The sequence below is a fragment of the Chamaea fasciata genome, unplaced genomic scaffold (assembly GCF_029207755.1).
Source record: "Chamaea fasciata isolate MVZ Bird 193981 ecotype frontalis unplaced genomic scaffold, bChaFas1.0.hap1 SCAF_18, whole genome shotgun sequence".
Taxonomy (NCBI): Eukaryota; Metazoa; Chordata; class Aves; order Passeriformes; family Sylviidae; genus Chamaea; species Chamaea fasciata.
In genome coordinates, this window is record NW_027094103.1 from 9300853 (window position 1) to 9320170 (window position 19318).

The following is a 19318-nucleotide window of genomic DNA, read 5'->3' on the forward strand; positions in this document are numbered from 1 at the left end:
GAGCACCTCTTACCCCCCAGCAGTGCCAGTGGAGAAAAGAGGAGGCATTCCAGGGACCTGCAGGACATTGGGGACAGGATGGGCTGTTTGAAGCACACCCAGTCATGCCCAAAGGCTGCCCCTGCAGCTCTGGAACTCGTGTTTGCACCTACCAACCTCATGGCTTGGAGGAGAGGCTATTTTCTGCAAATCAAACATGAAACCCTGGAGCTGGTGCCCTTGGTGAGACTCTGGTGTTACTGGGAGCAGCAGGTCCACGTGCTGCATCACCTGTGGCTCTCACACACTGTCCCCAAGAGCCCCTCCAGCATGGCAGGGGCTCACCCCTGACCCAAAGCCTGATCTGCACCCTCAGGCTGTGACTGAGGCTCACACTGGGGTGATGGTGGGAAAGCAGCACCCCGGCACTTTTCTGGGAACACAAACCCCTGGAAGGGCTCCTGGGGACATGGGGAGCTTTAGGGAGCACCCAGCATCAAACCCACCCAGCGAGGACCTACCCTCTTCTGGCAGGACTTCTGTGTGTCCTCCAGCTCCTCGTCCTTGTCCTCCAGCTCCTTCTGGTGGATCTGCTTCATCCGCTCGATCTCCAGCTCCAGCCTCTCGTGGAGCTGAAACACCCAGAGGCAAAGCACAGCCCCGAGGCGATGAGGATGGTGTTGGCCTGAGCTCGATGTGCCCAGTGGGGACAGACACCCCCAGCCCCACATTACCTGCTCCAGGTGATCCACAGCAGCTGTTTGCCGCTCCAGCTCCTTCTTCTGCTCGGCAGTGCTGCCCTCCAGGTCCCAGAGCTTCTTCTTGAGTGCAGGCACCGTGTCTGTGGCCCCAGGGCTGCTGAGCTCCTGCACCCGGCCGGCCAGCACGGCCACCTGCTGCTCCAGCCTGGCCACCTCGGCCTCCTTGTGCTGGGCAGAGCGGGAGTCAGAGCCTGGACACTCACACCCCACTCTCAGAACCCGCAAAGGCATCATCCCAACCCCTGGAGCAGCAGCAGGGGTTGGGCAGCCCCTGTCCCACACTGAGAGCCCCATCCCCACCTTTCCCTCTTCATCCTGACCTCACCTTCCCACTCCTCTGGGGTGTCCCCCGTGGGTTCCCTGCAGCTCTCACTGCCTGGAGGTTCTGGCAGCAGCTCTGGGGGTTCCCCCCACCCCAGTACCCATGCTCCTGCCACCACGGTGGCATTTGGTGCAGCACCATCCCGGGGCACAGACCAGCACCTTCCCCAAGGTGGGACTGGGGGTAGGGATGTGAGGAAGAGCACAAGTGACCCCAGTGAAAATGGGGGTGGCCCTGATTAGCTGAATCATGGGATGGGGATCATTTATATGTAGCAACAGCCCTTCTTCTAGAGGGAGCAAGTTATTTAAACACGCTGAACTGTGCCAAGAGAAATTGGAATCAAGTTTCCTGATTGCTCTAATTGCAAAGGTAATGGCTTTGCTCCCAAAACTGGGCACAACACAGCAAAGCAGGGTCTCCTCTCACCTCCAGGCTCTGCTGAAGTTTGCCCATCTCCCAGCGGATGCTCGTGTTCTCCTGGGACAACTTTTCCCGGAGGCTCTTCTCAAAGGCAGATTGCCCCAGGGCCTGGGCTAGCTGCAGGTCAAACCTGGAGGGAAACATAGCAAGGTCAGGCTGGACCAGGCTTGGAGCAATCTGGGATAGTGGAAGGAGAATGTTCCCCCTCCATGGCAAGGGATGCAACTGGATGAGCTTTAAGGTCCCTTCCAACCCAAACCAGTCTGGGATCAGACCACACATCGGTCACACAGCAACGGGACAGAAAAATCACCCCCAGCAGCTGAAACAGATGAAAACAGCCCCACCCTTGCAGCAGCTCCTCACCCACCCCAACCCTCCCCATTCCCCGGTTCCTGCTCCAGCACCCCATCCCTCCCCACCAGCCTTACTTCTTCTGCCTTTTCTCCAGCTCGTGGCTGCGGCTCTGCTGGTTCTCGGCCAGCACCCGGGCGTCCTCCAGCTCACAGACCAGGCGGTGGCAGCGCCGCCGCAGCCGCTGCGCCCCGTCCCGCGCCGCCTGGCACGCCGCCTGTGCCTCACCCAGCTGTGGGAGGGGGACACGGAGGCTGTGGAGCCCGGGGAGGGGCACACGGACCCCGTGGACCCCGCAGAAGATGCACCCCAGCACATGCACCCCATGAAGGAGGGATCTCATAGACCCCACAGGTCCCAAAGCACACGCACCCCACAGAGGAGGGACATGGACCCCACACAGGAGAGACCCCATGGCACGTGCACCCCACGAAGGAGGGACACGTGGACCCATGGACCCCACACAGGAGGGGCCCCATGGCCCATACACCCCATAGAGGAGGGGCACATGGATTCCACACGCCCCACAAAGAAGGAATCCCACTGACCCCACAGCACACACACCCCTGGATAAAACCCCCACCAGGACTCGGCCTCACTTCAGTCCCCAGGGTAGGTTCACCCAGAGGTTTTTCACTAACTAAGGACGAGCTGAGGTGCTGTGACCCTCTCCAGCTCCAGGCACCCCCCGAGTGCCTGCAGCATCCCAGCCCCTCCTGCTGAGGCAGCAGAGCTGCCCCGGGGGCGATGCCCGATCTCATTCCTCTGCATCTGGACTGGAATCCCCAGAGATTCACGTTGTGTTTGGGACAGACACTCAGAGCTCTCCCACGCCAGGGAATGGAGTCGTTAAGGAATGACTTTAAATAAGCAAAATCTCGCATTAATGAAGCCTGTAATTCCAAACTAACTGAGAGCAAATGGGCTGCTTCAGCTTTACCCAAGCTCCTTAGACTCAGCTTCTTTCTTATTACTATTTAATGTACCATGAGAGATCTTTATTTCTTTGTTTTATCCTTATGGGAAGTGACCTGGCTCCCAGGCACTGCACAGGGAATCATGTTGGCTTTTTCTCTCCTCGGGGCAAAGCTCGGGAGCTGCCAGCTCTTTCCACCAGCAGCTTTTTGTGTGACAGATGGGGAGAGCACAGCCCTGTACACCTCCTAAAGCCAGAGCAGCAGCAAGACCCACCACTGAAAACCCCCTGCCCACAGCTCCTCACCCTCTGCCTATGCTCACACTTGACCAAGGTGGAATTTTGCTATGCAAAAGTGATTTTTGGAGCTCAAACCAGAGTAGAAAATATCTGGTTTTCCCTGGTCAGTGGGAGCAGCAGCAAGAAGCAGATACAACGCAGAGCCTCAGCCCTGCAAAGCTCTGGGAGCAGGGAGAGGAATAGCCCTGGAATAGCCATGCAGCCTTGGGTGTCCCTGTCCCCTCCTGGGCTGGCAGCACTTGCCTTTTGCTCCAGCCCTGTCCTGGTGCCCAGCTCTGCCTCCAGCCGCTCCTCCAGCTGCGCCAGCCGCTTCCGCAGGAAAACGATCTCGGTCTGGGCGCAGTCAAACCTCACCTGCCACTCGTCCTCTGCCAACGAGAGACACCCAGGGGTGCAGGCTGGGTGCTGGGGCCTGACCAGCCCCCGTGGCCCTGCTGGGGGCAGGGAGGGGGATGCACAAGGCACCAACGCCAGCACAGAGCTCACGGGGCACGGTTCTGCTTTGTGTGTCCAGGGCTGCCCCACTCACACAGAAATGTGCCCTCAAGCACATGAATGTGTGCCCACCCCATCCCACTTGTGCCTCAGCAGCCTCCTCTTCACTCCACACGTGTTTCAGGCACACCCTGAGGTGTCAGGGCTGCCAGGCAGTGTCAGCACCACCCTGGGGCACAGCACCACCATCCCCATGCCAAAGCCAGAGCTGTGTGACCGAGCTGTCACTGCCACCTCCCACTGGATGAGCAATGCAAGGATGACGGAACACTTTGGAGTGGCCAGGGGCTGGAGAGTGGTGCTGACAAACCTCTGCCCTCTTCTCTGTGGCCCCACAGGTCAGGCTGGATGCCCAGAGCATGCACTGCCTCCGGAGGGACATCCCTACCTCCACCAGAGCCGCTTATCTTCATCTCACGCAGCTGCACCAGCTGCTGGGCCTCTTCCAGCTGCTTCTCCACCGACTCCAGTTTCTTCTGCACTTGGTCGTGTTTGCTCTGGGGAAGGGAGGAAGGGAGCAGCTCTACCCAGCTCTGGGGCACTCAGGAGGGCTGTGCCAGGGGCATGGCACAGCCACTGTCACCGCAGAGGGGCTCAGGGCCGTGGTACCTGCAGCTCCTGCAGCTCGCGGGTGCCCCGCAGCCGCTCTGCCCGCTCCCCATCCAGGGCCTGGCAGGTGACATCGCCCTTGTACCGCTCATCTGACAGCTCCGTGGTCAGGTCGATGATCTGGGGGAGCAGGGGGTCAGCCTGGGCATGGCTGGGGGTGGTTCTGCCATCCCACATCCATCCAGAGTCCTGACAGGGCTTAGGAGTGCACAGCAGCACTGACCAGGCTCCCAGCCCGTGCCACGCTGCCTGCACTGCGCTGCGGGCAGGGCTCGTCACAGCTCTCCATTGTCCTACTTCATTACATTAAATTTAACTTTGAAACCAGGAGAAGATGAATGAAGGGGAGAATTATTAAAACAGAAAATCAATTCCATTTTCCGCAGAGCAGACGGGCACACGGTCCTTGCTCCAGTCCAGCAAGGGGCTGCAGAGGCAGCGGGGCCACAGGAAAACACAGCATTCCAACGCTCCTTTCCTGTGTCTGACAGCATTTTAAGGGACCTCACCTTGTGCAGGCACCAGCTCCTTAGGGAGTCACACAAGTTTAACCCAGGAAGGCAATCCCACAGGATTTCTCTCCCTGGAGAGACAGTGTTTTCCTAGGTCTGCCCTGAGGCAGTTGCCTTGCTCAGCATTCCCAAAGAGCTTAAACTAAATCATCTTTACCCCCTTCCCAGTGATGAGGAGGGTCCTGGCCTTGGGGGCTGTTGGCTCCATCAGGCAGAGCTGCAGCCTAGACCCAGCCCAGCCCTGCTGCAGCCAAGGGAGCTGGGAAAACCCAGGGTATTTATAGAAACCTTGGGAGCTCCTTCTCCTCATGATGCTTGGCAAAATCCCAGGCACAATCACAAGGAGCTGCGCATCTGAGAGCAGAACCCACAGAGGACCAGCAGCCAGCTGGGAACATGGAATCCCACAATGGTTTGGGTTGGAATGGACTTTAAAGCTCATCCAGCTCCCAGCCACGGGCAGGGACACCTTCCACTGTCCCAGGAAAGCTCCCAGCCCCATCCCACCTGGCCTTGGAAACCTTCAGGGATGGGGCAGCCACAGCTTCTCTGGGCAGCCTGGAGTGATGCCAGCCTGGAATTCTGCATCTGGACACTGCAGCTTGTCCAGAGTCCTGTCCAGAGGACCATCCCTGGCAGCTGCCCCTGCCCATGGCTCCTCCTGCTCTGATGGAACTCCTGTTCATCTCCATCAGCTCCTTTCCCAACCTGGCCAAACCGGGCTGTGACAGAGGTTTTGGGCTCTGTACCAGACGTTTTGGGGTCTGTACCAGAGGTTCTGGGGCTCTACCTTGCTCTCCAGACTCTCTGTATTCTGTCTGAGCTCGCTGCACGCCTGCTCGGATTTTTCCAGCTTCCTTCTCAGCGCCGCCAGCTCCTCCTAGGGAAGATTGGAAAAAAAACACACACAGAGAGTTCCAGCATCCTCAGTTTATTTATGAAAACCTTGTTTTCTGTTCAAAATAAGTGGAAGAGACACAGCTGCCTTATTAATAAAATTTACCAGGCAACTTTGAAGGCTGCTCACTGTAAATTGCCAGGACTACAGCTCCTGACATGAATTCCATCGGAGGGAATGTCAGCTTTGGTGTGTGTAGAGCATGTTTTATGAGAGAGCAGCAAACCTCAAAAGCCTGGGATGAACAGCCAGGGGCCTGGATCATGCACAGGGAGGGTCCCAGGGCCCTGGCAGGTATCAGAGCACGATGCAAAGGCACGGTGTTGGCTGTGATTCCTTCCCAGGCAGCAGGAGCTGCTCCATGCAGCCTTGTCCCACTTTGATATCCGACACTGAGCAGGAGCAGAACGTGCAGAGTCGTGATAAAAACAAAGGTTAACAGATGATGGGGGCTGATGGATCCCAGGTGGGTTTGGAGACAAAAACAGAGGCTTGGGCAGCTTCTATTTCATCTGAGCCAGCCTGAAAGCATCCTGTTAAAACCTCACTAAGGCGAGAGGAGGAGCGGGACTCCAGGGAAGGTGGACTAGGAATTTAGCACAGGTCTCAGAGGGTGCAGAGGGGTGAAAGGAGCCTCTCCTGGGACAAAAAACGTCCATCAGCCTCTCCAATTACCCAGGGTAACACAGGTGGATGCCAGCACAGCACTGGGGACAGTACAGAGTGGAGTCCCCTCTGCCACAGGTGTGTTTGAATGCTCATCTTCCAGCACCCTACAGGCTGATGAGCCCATCCCCAGGGGTTTGGCTCAGGGGACACAGCCCCTGGAGCTGGCAGAGGACACTAGGAGGGCAGTGGGGGAACCCTGGGATGGGGTTTGACTGTGGGGGCATGGTCAGTGTTTGCTCACGATCAGTGTTCTCCCTCCACAGCTCTGCAGAAGGTGTGACACCGGGCTAAGAACAGATGGCAACTTCCGGATGGTGGGAAAAAGATCTTTCCCTGAGCAGAAGTGACTTCCAGCTTGACCAATCCACCAGGCAGACCCCCTAAAGCACCCTGACCTGACCTGTCCCGTCCCACCCAGCCCAGCCCAGCCCTTGGCACTCACCTCCTTAGCACGGAGCTGCTCCTCGGCGAGGTTAACGCTGAGCAGGGGCCGCACGTGGCTCAGCAGCTGCCACCAGGGCCAGTGCCTGACTACCTGGAACAGCACCAGGTTCTTCTGGATGCAGCGGATGGCCAGGCGCTGGATCTGTGGGGACACAGCAGCCGTGAACCTCACCCAGCTGGGAAGGACCAGGCTGGAGAGGGAAGGGTGGCAGAGGAGCTCAGGGATGGCAGCACGGCATCTCACGGCTGCAGGGAAAAGCTGGTACCCTTCAAAGGAGCTCAAAAGAGCCGTGATTTGGGTGCTGTGGGCCACATCCCAGCAGCACCGACCTGGGTGGGCTCAGGAACCCCCAACACACAGGGTGGGTACCTTCAATCTCTTGAACTTCTGGCGGCTGAGGAAGCCCTTGCAGGCAGCCTGGAGCAGAGTCATCTTCTGGGCTATCAGCTTGTCCCGCTGCTTCTCCAGCCTGGAGATGACCCCTGGCTTCAGGAACACCTGGCAGCAAGGAACAGGTTACACACTCCAGGTCGGGGCTGAAACCTCTCCCTACTCCTGCTTGACAGAGGGATCAACCATCACAAGATGCAGTTCCTCACAACTTTTCCTGTGGGATGCTGCCCTTTCCCTCCACTGTGGGGATGGAGGGATGGATGGAGGGATGGAGGGATGGATGGATGGATGGATACCTCCACTGACAGTGGATTCTGACAGGTGACACACAGATGCACACAGGTAACAGCAATGATGCGTTACAATAGCAAAACCAAAATAAACCAGGTTGTTCTCTTTCTCTGAACTGGTCAGAAACGCCTCAGAAATGTCACAGATTTGCTGACGTCACCAAACCCAGGCCGGTATGGATGTCTGAGTGTCTGAAGTGTCTCTGGGTCACTGCTGGGAGAAGCTCTTGGAACCCAGGGTCAGGAACTCCCAACCAGCTGCACGGCCCAGCTTTAACAACCCCTGAGTGACACGGGCGAGGCCGGGCTGTGCTGAGAGAGCTGCATTTTAACCATGTGCCAAATTGAATCAAAGCACAATCCCAAGGAAAGTGGCTCTCCGGAGCTGATGCCATGATTGTTCCACCACCCATTCGATTGCCTCATTAACGTCTGAATTAACTCCCCAACCCTGCAAGTTTCGCAGCTGGTACAAAATCAATGCTCAAAGCCACGGCAAAGAGAACTCGCCCCTAACGAAATGTGACCAGCGCTGCCACCGTGCTATTGATTAAGAACAAGGGTTCCAGAGAGGAGATAATTACAAACTGCACAGCGCAGGATAAAAGAAAGTCATTTTGCTCCACAGAACCGTTCCATGAATTCTTTCTTTACAAACTCCAGAGCTGAAGGCAAGCACGCACGTGAAATTAATTTTTTCTTTGAGACCGTCACATTGAAGTTCGAATGTTGTTGCCCTGACAGTTCCTGCTCTGCAGCAAACCCACAAGCTGCCCAAGACCCCTTCACTCCCAAGAGACATCAACGGTAATTAGGAACTTAAATACCATCAGAGGCTGGCTGGATTTTGGTAATTAGGTACAGGATTTACCCCGGGTACTGCTTCCAGATGAGAATTAGGAGCCTTTTGCTCTGATATTTAGCAAGTCTCAGTTTCCCAGCCCACCTCGTGCCACATGCAGCAGTGAGAAGAGCCTTTCTCCTCATTTTGGGGAGCTTTGGGCTGGTGGAGAGCCTGGCATGGGGCTGTGCCCACACACACCAGAGCAATGGGGAAGCAAGGCACAGTCATGGTACCTGGGTGCGTCCTATGGCAACACTCTTCTTCTCCAGATCCAGCGCCTGGAACAGCTCCTCGATAGCCTATGGAGAAGGGACAAATCATGGGACGGCTCAGGAAACACCCACACCCTGCTATGAGCTGCTGAAATGGGGTGCAGAGAACCCCAGTCCTCGTGGGCACCCAGCAAGGGTTCATCCAGCTCTGCCCTCCTTTCCTCCTGCCCTTGCCAAAGCCCATCTGCCCAGTCCCAAGTCCCAGCGCAAGGACTTTCTTCCCCCGAGGCCTTCAGCAAGATGAGGAGCAGAGATCTGCTGCGGCAGGCAAGATCTTCCTCCTTTTGCTGCCATCCCTGGTCTGGCAGAGCCTTGGGGCATGGGCAGGAGGTGACAAAGGGGACGGTGCCTGTCCCAGCACCATCCAACTGCACTCGGTGCTCCCCTCCTGCCCACCAGGAGCCAGAATCAGGGGGAAGGGCTGAGTTCTCCCCTGAGCCCACCAGCACAGCACAGAACTCCTGGAGGATTCGAGTAGGAGCTTATCCCAAGGAGAAGCCTGAACTCAATTACTCCAAGCTTTGGACCAGAACATGAACATAACAGCCAGCAACTCCAGCCATTCCCCTGGGGCAGCCACGCAGTGTGGATGGATGGTTTGAAAGCCCCAGGGCTACAGAAATTGTAACAAAAATCCTCTGCCGATACCTCACTCCACACAACATCATCTGGCAGCCTCACACAGCTCCTCCCCAAAGGACAAACCCACAGAAGGAATATTCCACCACGCACCCAGGAGCAGCAGAATTGCACCCCTGGCCTCACCAGTGGCCGTGCAAAGAAGGGATGGAGCACACCAGAGAACGAGGATATGGATCACAGAGCCTGAAACACTGTGCCAGGGTGAGGAAGCACCAGTGCTGTGGCTGTGCCTGTTCTGGTGGCACTGCTGGGACAGTTCCATCCCATCCCAGCACAAGGCCAGCTCTCGCTGCACTGTCTCCTCACAGCTGACAAGCCTCTCTCCTGCTCCAGCAGCTGGGTTAATGCCATGTCCTGGGAAGCATTTCCCAGCTAACAAACCCTGGTGGCAGCAAGCTCCAGGGAGGATGGGATTTTCCAAATCCCCTGCTTACACGCTGCTGACAAGGCACCCTCTGCCTCCGACAGCATTTCATAGCAATATTGACCTTTCCCAATTGTCAGGCTTGTCTTATTAAATCCCGAGGTCTTAACTGCCTTTGCACATGCTGGCTGCAGTTTGCACAACACAGCACGTGCCCAGCTTTAATTCAGCTCCTCTCAGCTCTCCGTGGCTCATCCTTAGCCTTATTCCAGGCATGGCTTTGCACTGGTTTTGCTACAAATCTACTAGGAAACAAATAAAGCTGGCACATGTCCAGATTCCTTCCTGAGCTCTTTTGGCTTTCAGCATCATGGGGTGAGGTGAGGTGTCACCCCGGGGCTGCAGGTGATGCCCAGTGCCCAGAAGATTCCACAGTCCTTGCTCTCTTGGGTCCCTGGGAATGTTGCCTGGCTTGTCCTCAGCCCCAGGTTTTGGGGGAGTCAGGGAGAGGATGCCCACATCCCGCCCTCAGTTCCTGCCCTGTCCTGCTGGAATAGCTGTGGCACCATCACAGCCCCACTAGGGGCCTCAGCTCATGCCCCCAAGCCCAGCACACACCTTGCTCTCATCTGGCACCTCGTAGGCAGAGTTGTGCTTCTTCATCACCTCCGGAGCCAGCACCTGGAAGCGTCTGCGGAACTGCGTGAGGAGCAGCCGGTCCGAATACCCTGGGGGCACACGGGGAGGTTGGAGGCTGCACCAGGGCACTGGCGCTCAGGGGAGGGACCTGCTGGGACATCCTGTGCACAGCAAAGGCCACCCAATGTGGAGGAGACATGGGGAGCTGCCATGAGAGAGAAACCCCTGCAGTGAGGGCAGGGAGACGGCACCGAGATGAGCTGGGGGTGGCCAGATGCCACCCCAGCACCTCGTGTCACACAGGACATGCCCCTGGAGCTCCTGCACAGCTCCCTCTCCCCATGGCGTGGGCCGTGGTTGTGCCTGATGCGTGGATGCTCCAAGGGGAGCCCCGCCAGAGCTGCAGCCACAGAGCTCAGGCATGAGAGGGGCTCAGAACCGCTGCAAGAGGCAGGAATAAAAACTGTGGAGAATTTCTGAAGGAGGGGATTCCTTGCCTGCTGGTGAGAAGGAAAGGCTGGAAGGGCTGAGCCAGGGGCAGGTGGGACAGGCATGGGCAGGGTCTGGACGTACCAACACGGTGGAGGCGCAGGGCATCGAGGAGCTGGGTCCCCTCCAGCTGTGTTCTCAGGGCCACCACATCCAGCTGTGGGGCTGCGTCTGGTGGCGCTGGGGGCCGAGGGACTGGCCCTTCCTGGCCCATTCCTGGCAGGAAGCAGTGGACAAAGTGCAGCTGGGACCGTCGGAGAAGGTTGGTGAGGGCGTCCTGGAGGGCAGCAGAGGTCAGTGGGGACAGAGGGGACAAAGGGTCAGCATGTGCTGGAGGTGGGAGATGCTCCCTGTGCACCTCCAGGGTGTCTGGGCAGGTGGAGGAGTTGGGAACAGTGTCAGTCAGAGAGGTGAGCACAGGTGGTAGCAGGACCCTTCTTACTAAAGTTTTAAAGTTTCTAGAAAATTTACTAAGATTCACAGAATCATGGAATTTTCTGGATTGGAAGGGTTAAAGATCATAGTGGTTGAGGGATGCCGGGGAGGGGGTTTGCCAGGGCAGGCAAGACCTCAAAATGGGCTGGTCAGGGAATCAGCAGAGCCTGAGCTTCATCTCCTCGAGAGAGTTCGGACACTTAATTAGGTGTGAGAGCAGCAGGAGCCTGGCACATGCCCAGCGCCGAGGGCTGGTTACTGTCTGAGCACTTAAGAGGATTAAAGCAGCGAGGTGCTCTGTAATCTGTGTGTGATCTGAGTGTGATCCGTGCTCGATCTGAGCCTGATCTCTTTGCCTGGGGGGCTCTCTCTGAGTGACAGCAGCACTGGACAGGCCAGCCCAGCATCCCACGTGGCCACAGCCAAAAATGGGGACGGGCAGGAGGTCACTGCTGGGGGGTGTGGGGTAAGGGAGCGTGTCCAAGGCAAGGTCCCAGTGTGGGGTCACCGTGCTCTGTGCCACAACCCCCCCGACCCGCAGGGACGGGCACTCACCGCCTGCAGCTTGATCTGGGCACACACCGACCTCTTCCTCACGGCTGCGAAGCTGCTGGCGAAGGTTTTCCTCAGGCAGGCGTTGCGGTGCAGGGCGGCCTGGGAGCGCCCCTCCAGCCCGGCCAGGGCACGGCAGGACAGCGGAGCCCTCGCCCGCGGCTGCACCAGCTCCCGGACCGCGCTCCTGCCGGGACAGACACGGCCGGCTCGCTTTCCCAGCTGCTTCCACAGGGAGGCAACACCCAGGGCCCCAAAGTCCCAGCTGGTGCTGCTCTGAGTGCACCAGGATGCCGGGACCCCCACCCACTGCATCCTCTCTGGTCCGAGCATGGAGCTGTTCACTGCTGTTAAAGCTTCCCTGGGTTGAAGCCCAAACCAAATGAGGCAGGAGTGCGCAAGCAGAAGGCTAAAATCCCCCTGCGTGCACAGACACCTGCAGCACTTCAGTTCCCTTTCAATTCCAATTTAGTTTACAAGGCTGCTCAAAGCAGTGGGAAAACCTGGGCTGCTGGTGAAGCCTCACAGCTCTGACTTGTGCTGGACTCCCACAGGCAGGGACACCTTCCACCAGCCCAGGCTGCTCCAAGCCTTATCCAACCTGGCTTTGGACACTTCCAGGGATGGGACAGGCACAGATTCTCTGTGCCAGTGCCTCACCACCCTCACAGCCAGGAAATTCTCCCCAGTTTCCCACCCAACGCTGCCCTCTGGCAGGGGGAAACCACTCCCCCTTGCTCACACCAGGGATGCCCCTCTGTCTCCGGAGCTGGGGCAGGTTTGCAGCTCAGGGCAGGGGCACCCCCATCCCCCTCCCACGGGCGCTGTGGCACGTCCTGGCACTTACACCGTGGAATTCTGCAGCACCTGGATGGCGTTCTGGGCCGAGAGGTTGAACTTGGCCTTGCTGACCCAGCCCGTGAGGTCGTAGCGCACGGGGGCCGTGCCCAGCTGGTGGCAGATCTCGAAGTGCAGGGTCTGCTCACACCTGCGCAGGTGCCCCTCACCTGTGGCCGGGACGGCACCCCAGGACCAGCCCGGAGAAAAGCCCAGTGAGGGATTTAATCATCCACATCTCCCAAATTCCCAAAGCCAAATGGTGATGCCAGAGGCTGGGCAGCCAAGCCGAGCCCAACTCACCCTCCTGGTCGGGTCCCCTGGTGGCGAAGTAGGAGCAGAGGCGCTCGAAGGCTGTGCCATCCCCGGAGCCTGGGATCAGCACCTCTTCGTCCAGGATCCACAGCAGCCCGCGGCGAGCGGCTCCGGGGCTGCCCGGGAGCACCTGCGGCTGCCGAGGGACACCAGGGCTGCAGCCACAGCCACGCCAGCCTACCCTGCTCCCTCCTTCCTGCTCCCTCCAGCCTGCTCACACTGCCCAGCTGTGGCCTCCACCCCAGGGCAGACCCTCCCGACCTGCTCCAGCTCTGGACATCACCCTGAGCCCTCAGCAGTGTCCCAGAGGAGGCCAGCACTCCGCTGGAAGGGGTGATGGAGAGCAGAGCTTGGTCAGGGAGGGTCTTTATATTTTAAAAGACCCAAAAGGTCCAGCTATGCTCCCCTCCCTTGCAACACCTCAGGTTGCTCTGGGATGCTCCAGAGGGTCCCACTCTGCCTCTGGAGCCCTCACTGCTTGGAGCAGCAGAATGCAGAGGGGACAGGGTACCTGGGAGCAGCTGAGGTCGATGATGGACAGTGTGGCCAGTGGAGAGCGTTCTGGAAGATCAAAAGACACCTCAACATTTTCCTGGAAAACATAATTTAAAAGCTTGTTTCAGTTGTGGGATGGCATCTGGAAGTCTTCATCAGTAGGGAAGGGCACATCCATCCTTACTCCATGATGTGTGTGTTAAACCATAGGAATTCAGCACTTTACCCAGGGCTAGAGGCACTATGGTAACTCCTTCAAGCCTATAATAAGTTCATCTCTGCCTGTAGGTTTCTCAGCAGTTTATTTCTGCAATAATTTATCATTTTCCTTTCTATTCTCTATTATTCATCAACTGAGGAAAAAGTCAGCCATGCCAACAGAAGGGCACAAAGTCTCCTGGGCTGGAGCAAGCATATAACAGAATTTCAGGATGGTTTGAGTTGGGAGGGACGTTCAAATCAAATCATTCCAACCCCCCTGCCATGGCAGCTTCCACAAAGATGCCAAGAGAGCATCTCTGGCACACCAGATATAGCCAAGAGGACCCAGAACTGAGGCAGGGGGTGAAGAGAGAGGCAGCTCAAGCCTCCTGCTCCGTGCAGTCACCTCACCCAGTTCTGCTGCAGCCCTCCCAGTAAAGCTCCTGAGTTATTCACTCACACCTGGGGACACCTGGGAACAAAGGCAGCCCCATTCCCGTGTCCTGGGAGCTGCTTCCAGCTCCTGCTCCTCACCTCTCTGTACCTCTCCATCTCCCTGAGGAAGGTTTTCTCATAGAAGAGCCCCTGCAGCCTCTCCTGGACGTAGTTGTGGCACAGCTCTTCGAAGGTGGCCGCGCGCTCGCTCCGCTGCTGCCGCGGGCTCTGGAAGCCGGGGGTGTCCACCACGGTGATGGAGGCCATGGAGAGGTGCTGAGAGGAGAAGGACCTGGGAAGAGCCACACAAACCACCAGGATTTACCCCACAGGCAGCAGAGCGGTGCCAGCTGGGCTCCTCGCAGTGCCCGCGCCACAGCAGCGCAGGACACGGGAGTCCCAGGCGCCAGCGCCATCCCCACATAAAGGTTTGCACACTGCTGCCTGTTTTTCCAGCAGGAATCAGCCACCTGCTCCATGCCCCTGGAGAAGGGGCTGCCACCCCCCAGCCCCAGTGCCCAGCAGCTCTTTGGTACCTGTTGATGAGTGAGACCACAGCGGCAAAGAGCTCCTCGTAGAGCCCCGAGGCCATTCCCTCCACACACTCCACTCCCGTCATCTTGGGCCCTGGCACAGCGAAGGGAAGAGCAGGCAAGGTTATTTCCAGCCAAATTCTGCCCACACAGAGCTGAGGTGGGACCCTGGATTCCCTGGATTCTCCTGAATTCTCCTGGACTGCAGGAGAACTCACACGACTCCGCAGCATCACCTCTGCTCATCCCCACGCCTGCCTTCAGCTCCTCTCCTGCCTCACGTGGATTTCAGGAACACAGCTATTGTCATCCCAAAGGCCACTTCCTCAGGTTCTTGCTTTTATCAGAATAACTTGCAGGCCCCAGCTGGAATTCAGCTGCTGAGCATCATGAAATCATCAAGGTTGGAAAGGACCTCCAAGATCATCAAGTCCAACCTTTAAGGAGTGTGGGAAAGCTGACCTGAAATCCAGGCAATATCTCACCCTCCCACCTCGCACATGCTGGATCTGCCTCCATGAGTTAGATCCACACTATAATTTAAGGTTTATGGTGGCTCAGCAGCACAATCCCTGATCCAGATCTCCTTGCAGGACGCAGGTGCTCGGAGCGCAGCACCAGCCCAGCTCCACTTGTGGAGTTTGCGGAATTCCCGTTTTTCCAGGCAGAGCTCTCACAGCCACATCACTTATCTGAATTCACCTGATTTCATGTGTCCCTAAGGAGGGTCAGGCAGGGGCAGCTGCAGAGCTGAGGGCAGGGATGTGACACAGCACAGCTGATGATTTTATTAATATTTACACACCTAACTGGTTCTCACAGCCTCACCAATCCCTCTCCCCCAAAGATAAAGGGAAAAGGGGTGGGGCATCCCAATACCTGGCGGGCTCTCCTCTGCTTGGGGCCGGCCGCGCGCTGTCACCTGTGCCAGGATGTGCCTCAGGTGGTGCTTGAAGATGGCGGTGCCGAGCTCCTCCACGTCGCAGCCCAGCACCTCGGCAGCGCGGCTGGCGCTCTCGAACCTCAGGAATTGCTTCCTGCCAACTGGGGAGGGGCACGGGGGGGCTCAGCCAGGGCCAGCCCTGCCTCAGCATCACCAGAACACTCCCACGGCCCCCCTCGTGCACCCCCAAAATCAAAACGGTCCGAGGCAAGTCGGGGACCAGGTGAACCGCACGATATCAGTGTTTCAGCGGGGTAAAGCAGCAGATGTGCCCATGGGAGCTGATGGGATTAGGAACCAATCCCTCGAAATCCGGGATCACCTTTCAGGGTCCCAGCGGTGTTTGCTGTCCCTGCAGCCGGGAGCTGAGGTTCCTCCCCACGGGCAGACCTCACTCACATCACACTCACATCCGGTGATAACCATTCCAGCTCAATGATTAAAATCAATGGGGGAGTAATCGGCAGGATTAATCCTTTTACAAATCCAGGGCAGAAAGGTGGTGCCGTGGAGGCAGCCGGGCAGCACAGCCCAGGAACACGGGGGGATGAGCACAAATGGGAGCAGCCAAAGTCACCCAGAGACCTCAGGGTGGCACTTTTGGGTGGTGGATGAGGAGCTCGGGGGGCTCGCAGCTAAAATGGGCCCTTAAAACACAGCTGGGGGCTGGTGGCAGGGGAGAGGGTGTGGGATGGAGAGTGAGAGGTGGCCATGTCCTGGGAAGCTCCATGGGGGATCCACTCCCGACCAAGGGGATGCACAAAGCAGGGCTCGAGGGCTGGGGCTGCTTCACAGCACACCCGTGACAGTCAATCCCCTTCTCCCTTCCCCTTTGATCCTTTCCCAGTATTTTCTATGCTGACTGAAGGACTCCAACATCAAGGGCTGTGCTGGAGCAGGCAGAGGAATTGCCTCAACACTCCAGGCTTTGATTTATTCTGTTTTCACTTGTTCTTGTCTGAGCTGGCTGGACAGATGCTGATTCCTGTCAGACACAAAAGCTCTGCCTGCCAGGGAGTTGGAGGGGCTGGAAGGCCTGCACAGACCTGGCTGGCATCCCACACTGCTCCAGCATCCCACACTTCCCCCTCCAGCATCCCTGGGACAAACAAGAGGGTCCACTCAGCCCTGGCATCCCCAGGCACCATTTTACCCTCCATAAGCTATAACCAGCAGCAGCTCCACATGGCTCTCCTGAGTGTGATGTGACCATGGAAAATTCGCTGACTTTAACACCTGAAGGGAATTACTTTGGCCCAGGTAAATATTAAAGAGAAGCAGAAGGAAAACACAAGGTCAGCACTCACAGGGACAGCTCAGCCTCTCTTGCTACAGCCCCAGGCCATTTCCAAACTGCTCAGTGCCCAGTTTCCTGGGTTCCCAGGACATGATGCCACATAGATGGGTCTGTGCAGGACGCCCTGGGCCACAGCAGCCCCCTTGTACCAGCAGCTCAATCACTCACCCGGCGCTATTGCTGCTGGTCTCACTGACCCCAAAATTCCCCCTTGACTCTCTGGGTGCTCCTGTCCCCCCTGCTGCCCTGGTGCCCCTGACTTCTGCAGGGTTTGGGGCAGCTCAGCGTCCTCTACCTGAGCAGCAGGTTCCAGCCCTCCCGCCCTGTGTTTTTCCTTCATCAAAGGAGTTCAGTAGGTCGGATTTGCAGCAGCCTCGCTGTGCCAGGGGTTTTGAAGTGACTCCTGACACACCTGTGGCAGCACCAGGAGGGCTGGAATGGCAGCCACCTCCATTACAGGTGCGTGGTGGGAAGCCCACAGGGAGTTGGGAGCCACAACGCTTTATTCTGATATCAGCCAGCAAAAAGGCCAGCGTGAGAGCGAGCTGAACGCCAGCCCCGCTGCGCCCCAAACCTCCCTTCAGCTTACAGGGGCAGCAAATAAATTAAAACAGGGGATTTTCTGCAGCCCACAAAGGGACTGGAGCACTCAGGTGAATGGTGCCCGGGGTGCTCCGCTGGCCTCTGGCTGCCAGGCTGCTTTCCTAATAAAAGAGCTGCTCTAATATGTTTCAAAGGCAGCGGGAAGGGCTGACACCGGGATGGAGCAGAACGAGCTTTTGAAATTCAATCTTTTCTTCTCAGCGTTTTTGTAGCTGCAAATGCGTTTTCCACCCCCAGCCAGGGAGAGGTGGTGCTGCTCCCTCCTGGTTTATTCCCGCACAAACTGAACGCGTGAGGAGAGAAGGGGGAAAGGCGCCTTTAGCCCACACCGGGGCCCGTTTAACACGTGCCGGGGCCGTGGCTGTGGATGGGGATGGAGGAGGTACCCGGCTGAGCTCCTGAATGCCCTGGAAAACCAGTGCCGAGGCTCCCTTCGGGGAGATTTCAAGGAGAGGATTTGGAATACACAACATCAAAGGGCATGAAAGGGGAAGGGAAGAGATGGCTATCGGGAGACAGGTTTAACCACATTAAAAGAGTCATCGCCCCCACTGAGACTTTTGCTCCATCCGGCTTTGATCCATTTTTTATCCATATTTCCTTTCATTTCTCCCCTTTTGTTGACACACAGTGGGGGAATCAATACCGGAGTGAGTGACACTGAGACATGCTCTGCTTGTTAATCCCACACCAGAGTGTGCTTGGAGCTGCAACCCTGCCTGGATCCGCTACTCCCATTCCTGTTCCTGCTCAAAGAATGGAGCAGGATTTGTTGGATACAGCATTTGATTCCCTCCCAGACAGATTTATAGAGGGCTGAGAACAGAATGTGCAGGAAGTCTGAGCAAAGAAAAAGCTCCCTGTGACCATGCCTCCACCTGTCCTTGAGCTGGGCACTCCCCAAATGAGACACGTCTCCAAAATCTGCTCTCCTGAAAACTCACAGGGCGGGAGGACATTCAAATTTTTTGGCCAAGAGCCTTCTGACACTCATCAGCCTGAGAGCACAGGGTCATCTATAAAAACTGGAAGGGTATTAAGGTAGATTGGGATGAGGAAAGAGAACACCAGAAAGAAGGAGAAAAGAGAACTCAATGTAAGTCATGACAGCATCTATCCTTTTAAAATAATTAATAAATGATTAATGGCATAAATTACCATAAGATGTGTTATGACATGTTGCAGAGACATTTATAAATGTCTGTGGCTTAGTTTACGGCAGCCTTTATGCAGCCCTCACAAATTGAAGTGTGTAAATCAATGTGGCTGCCTCTAAAATGGGTTAGTGCATGTCCTAAAATAATTTGTATGGGATAGGGCAATTCCTGCTCGCCCGTATTAAAGTCTCTGTAAACACAATCTTCACCCAGACTCAGCCTATTATAATTCAGTTACTGTGGTAGACACTCAAGACATGATGAAATTAGTGCTACCTGAAGTTGTCCCTTCATGCTGTCACTGGGGACAATGCGCCAACAAAGGAGTCACCCATCCCAGTCCTTCCTAAGGGAGGTGACACCCAGCAGCCCCTGCCCCCGTCCACATGTGGCAAGGACAGACCTGCTCCAGAATGGGAATGCATCCCACGGGGCAGGACACCAGCATCCCACATCCCATCACGGAGGAAGAGCAAGGAAGAACTTGGAGCCACCACAAACGGAGCAGCCTTGGGATGAGAATCATCCCTGCACAGCCCCAGACACTGATCCCTGCCAGGACACGCTCCAAGCACAGAGACAAGGTGTGGGGGAAGCAGAGGCAGGATTCCCCTTACCTTTGCAGGCTCCAGCAGCTCCCAGGTGGTAGATTCCAGCCAGGACACGCCACACGGCCGCCTGCTCCTCTGGGGTGATGCCCAGCATGCCCATGGCAGCCCGGAGCTGGGAGAAGGCCACCGAGGCTCTCTGCTTGTCCTCAGGCTGCAGGGGGACAGAGCCAGGGGATGTCACTGTCTCTGCTGGGCACCCACAGAAGGGAGAGTGAAACCACCAAGACAGCAAGGAAACACAGCCAGGGAGCCTGGGGAAATTTGAAGCAAGTGGAGAAGCCACTGGCT

General features: G+C 57.0%; 1 protein-coding gene across 1 annotated transcript in view; it reads right to left on the reverse strand.

Annotated features, from left to right (window-relative positions):
- MYO18B (myosin XVIIIB) overlaps positions 1-19318 on the reverse strand; it is a 54993-nt gene that overhangs the window by 26399 nt on the left and 9276 nt on the right. The window contains exons 13-33 of the mRNA XM_066200098.1: positions 19037-19181; positions 15299-15463; positions 14423-14513; positions 13986-14178; positions 13267-13347; positions 12744-12891; positions 12451-12610; positions 11607-11790; positions 10701-10893; positions 10107-10216; positions 8444-8509; positions 7053-7181; positions 6681-6824; positions 5462-5551; positions 4160-4279; positions 3939-4047; positions 3299-3423; positions 1917-2071; positions 1492-1615; positions 714-908; positions 501-611 (exon numbers count right to left, since the gene is read on the reverse strand). Of these exons, the coding sequence (XP_066056195.1) occupies positions 501-611; positions 714-908; positions 1492-1615; positions 1917-2071; positions 3299-3423; positions 3939-4047; positions 4160-4279; positions 5462-5551; positions 6681-6824; positions 7053-7181; positions 8444-8509; positions 10107-10216; positions 10701-10893; positions 11607-11790; positions 12451-12610; positions 12744-12891; positions 13267-13347; positions 13986-14178; positions 14423-14513; positions 15299-15463; positions 19037-19181 (2838 nt within the window). The remainder of the gene's footprint in view (positions 1-500; positions 612-713; positions 909-1491; positions 1616-1916; positions 2072-3298; positions 3424-3938; positions 4048-4159; positions 4280-5461; positions 5552-6680; positions 6825-7052; positions 7182-8443; positions 8510-10106; positions 10217-10700; positions 10894-11606; positions 11791-12450; positions 12611-12743; positions 12892-13266; positions 13348-13985; positions 14179-14422; positions 14514-15298; positions 15464-19036; positions 19182-19318) is intronic.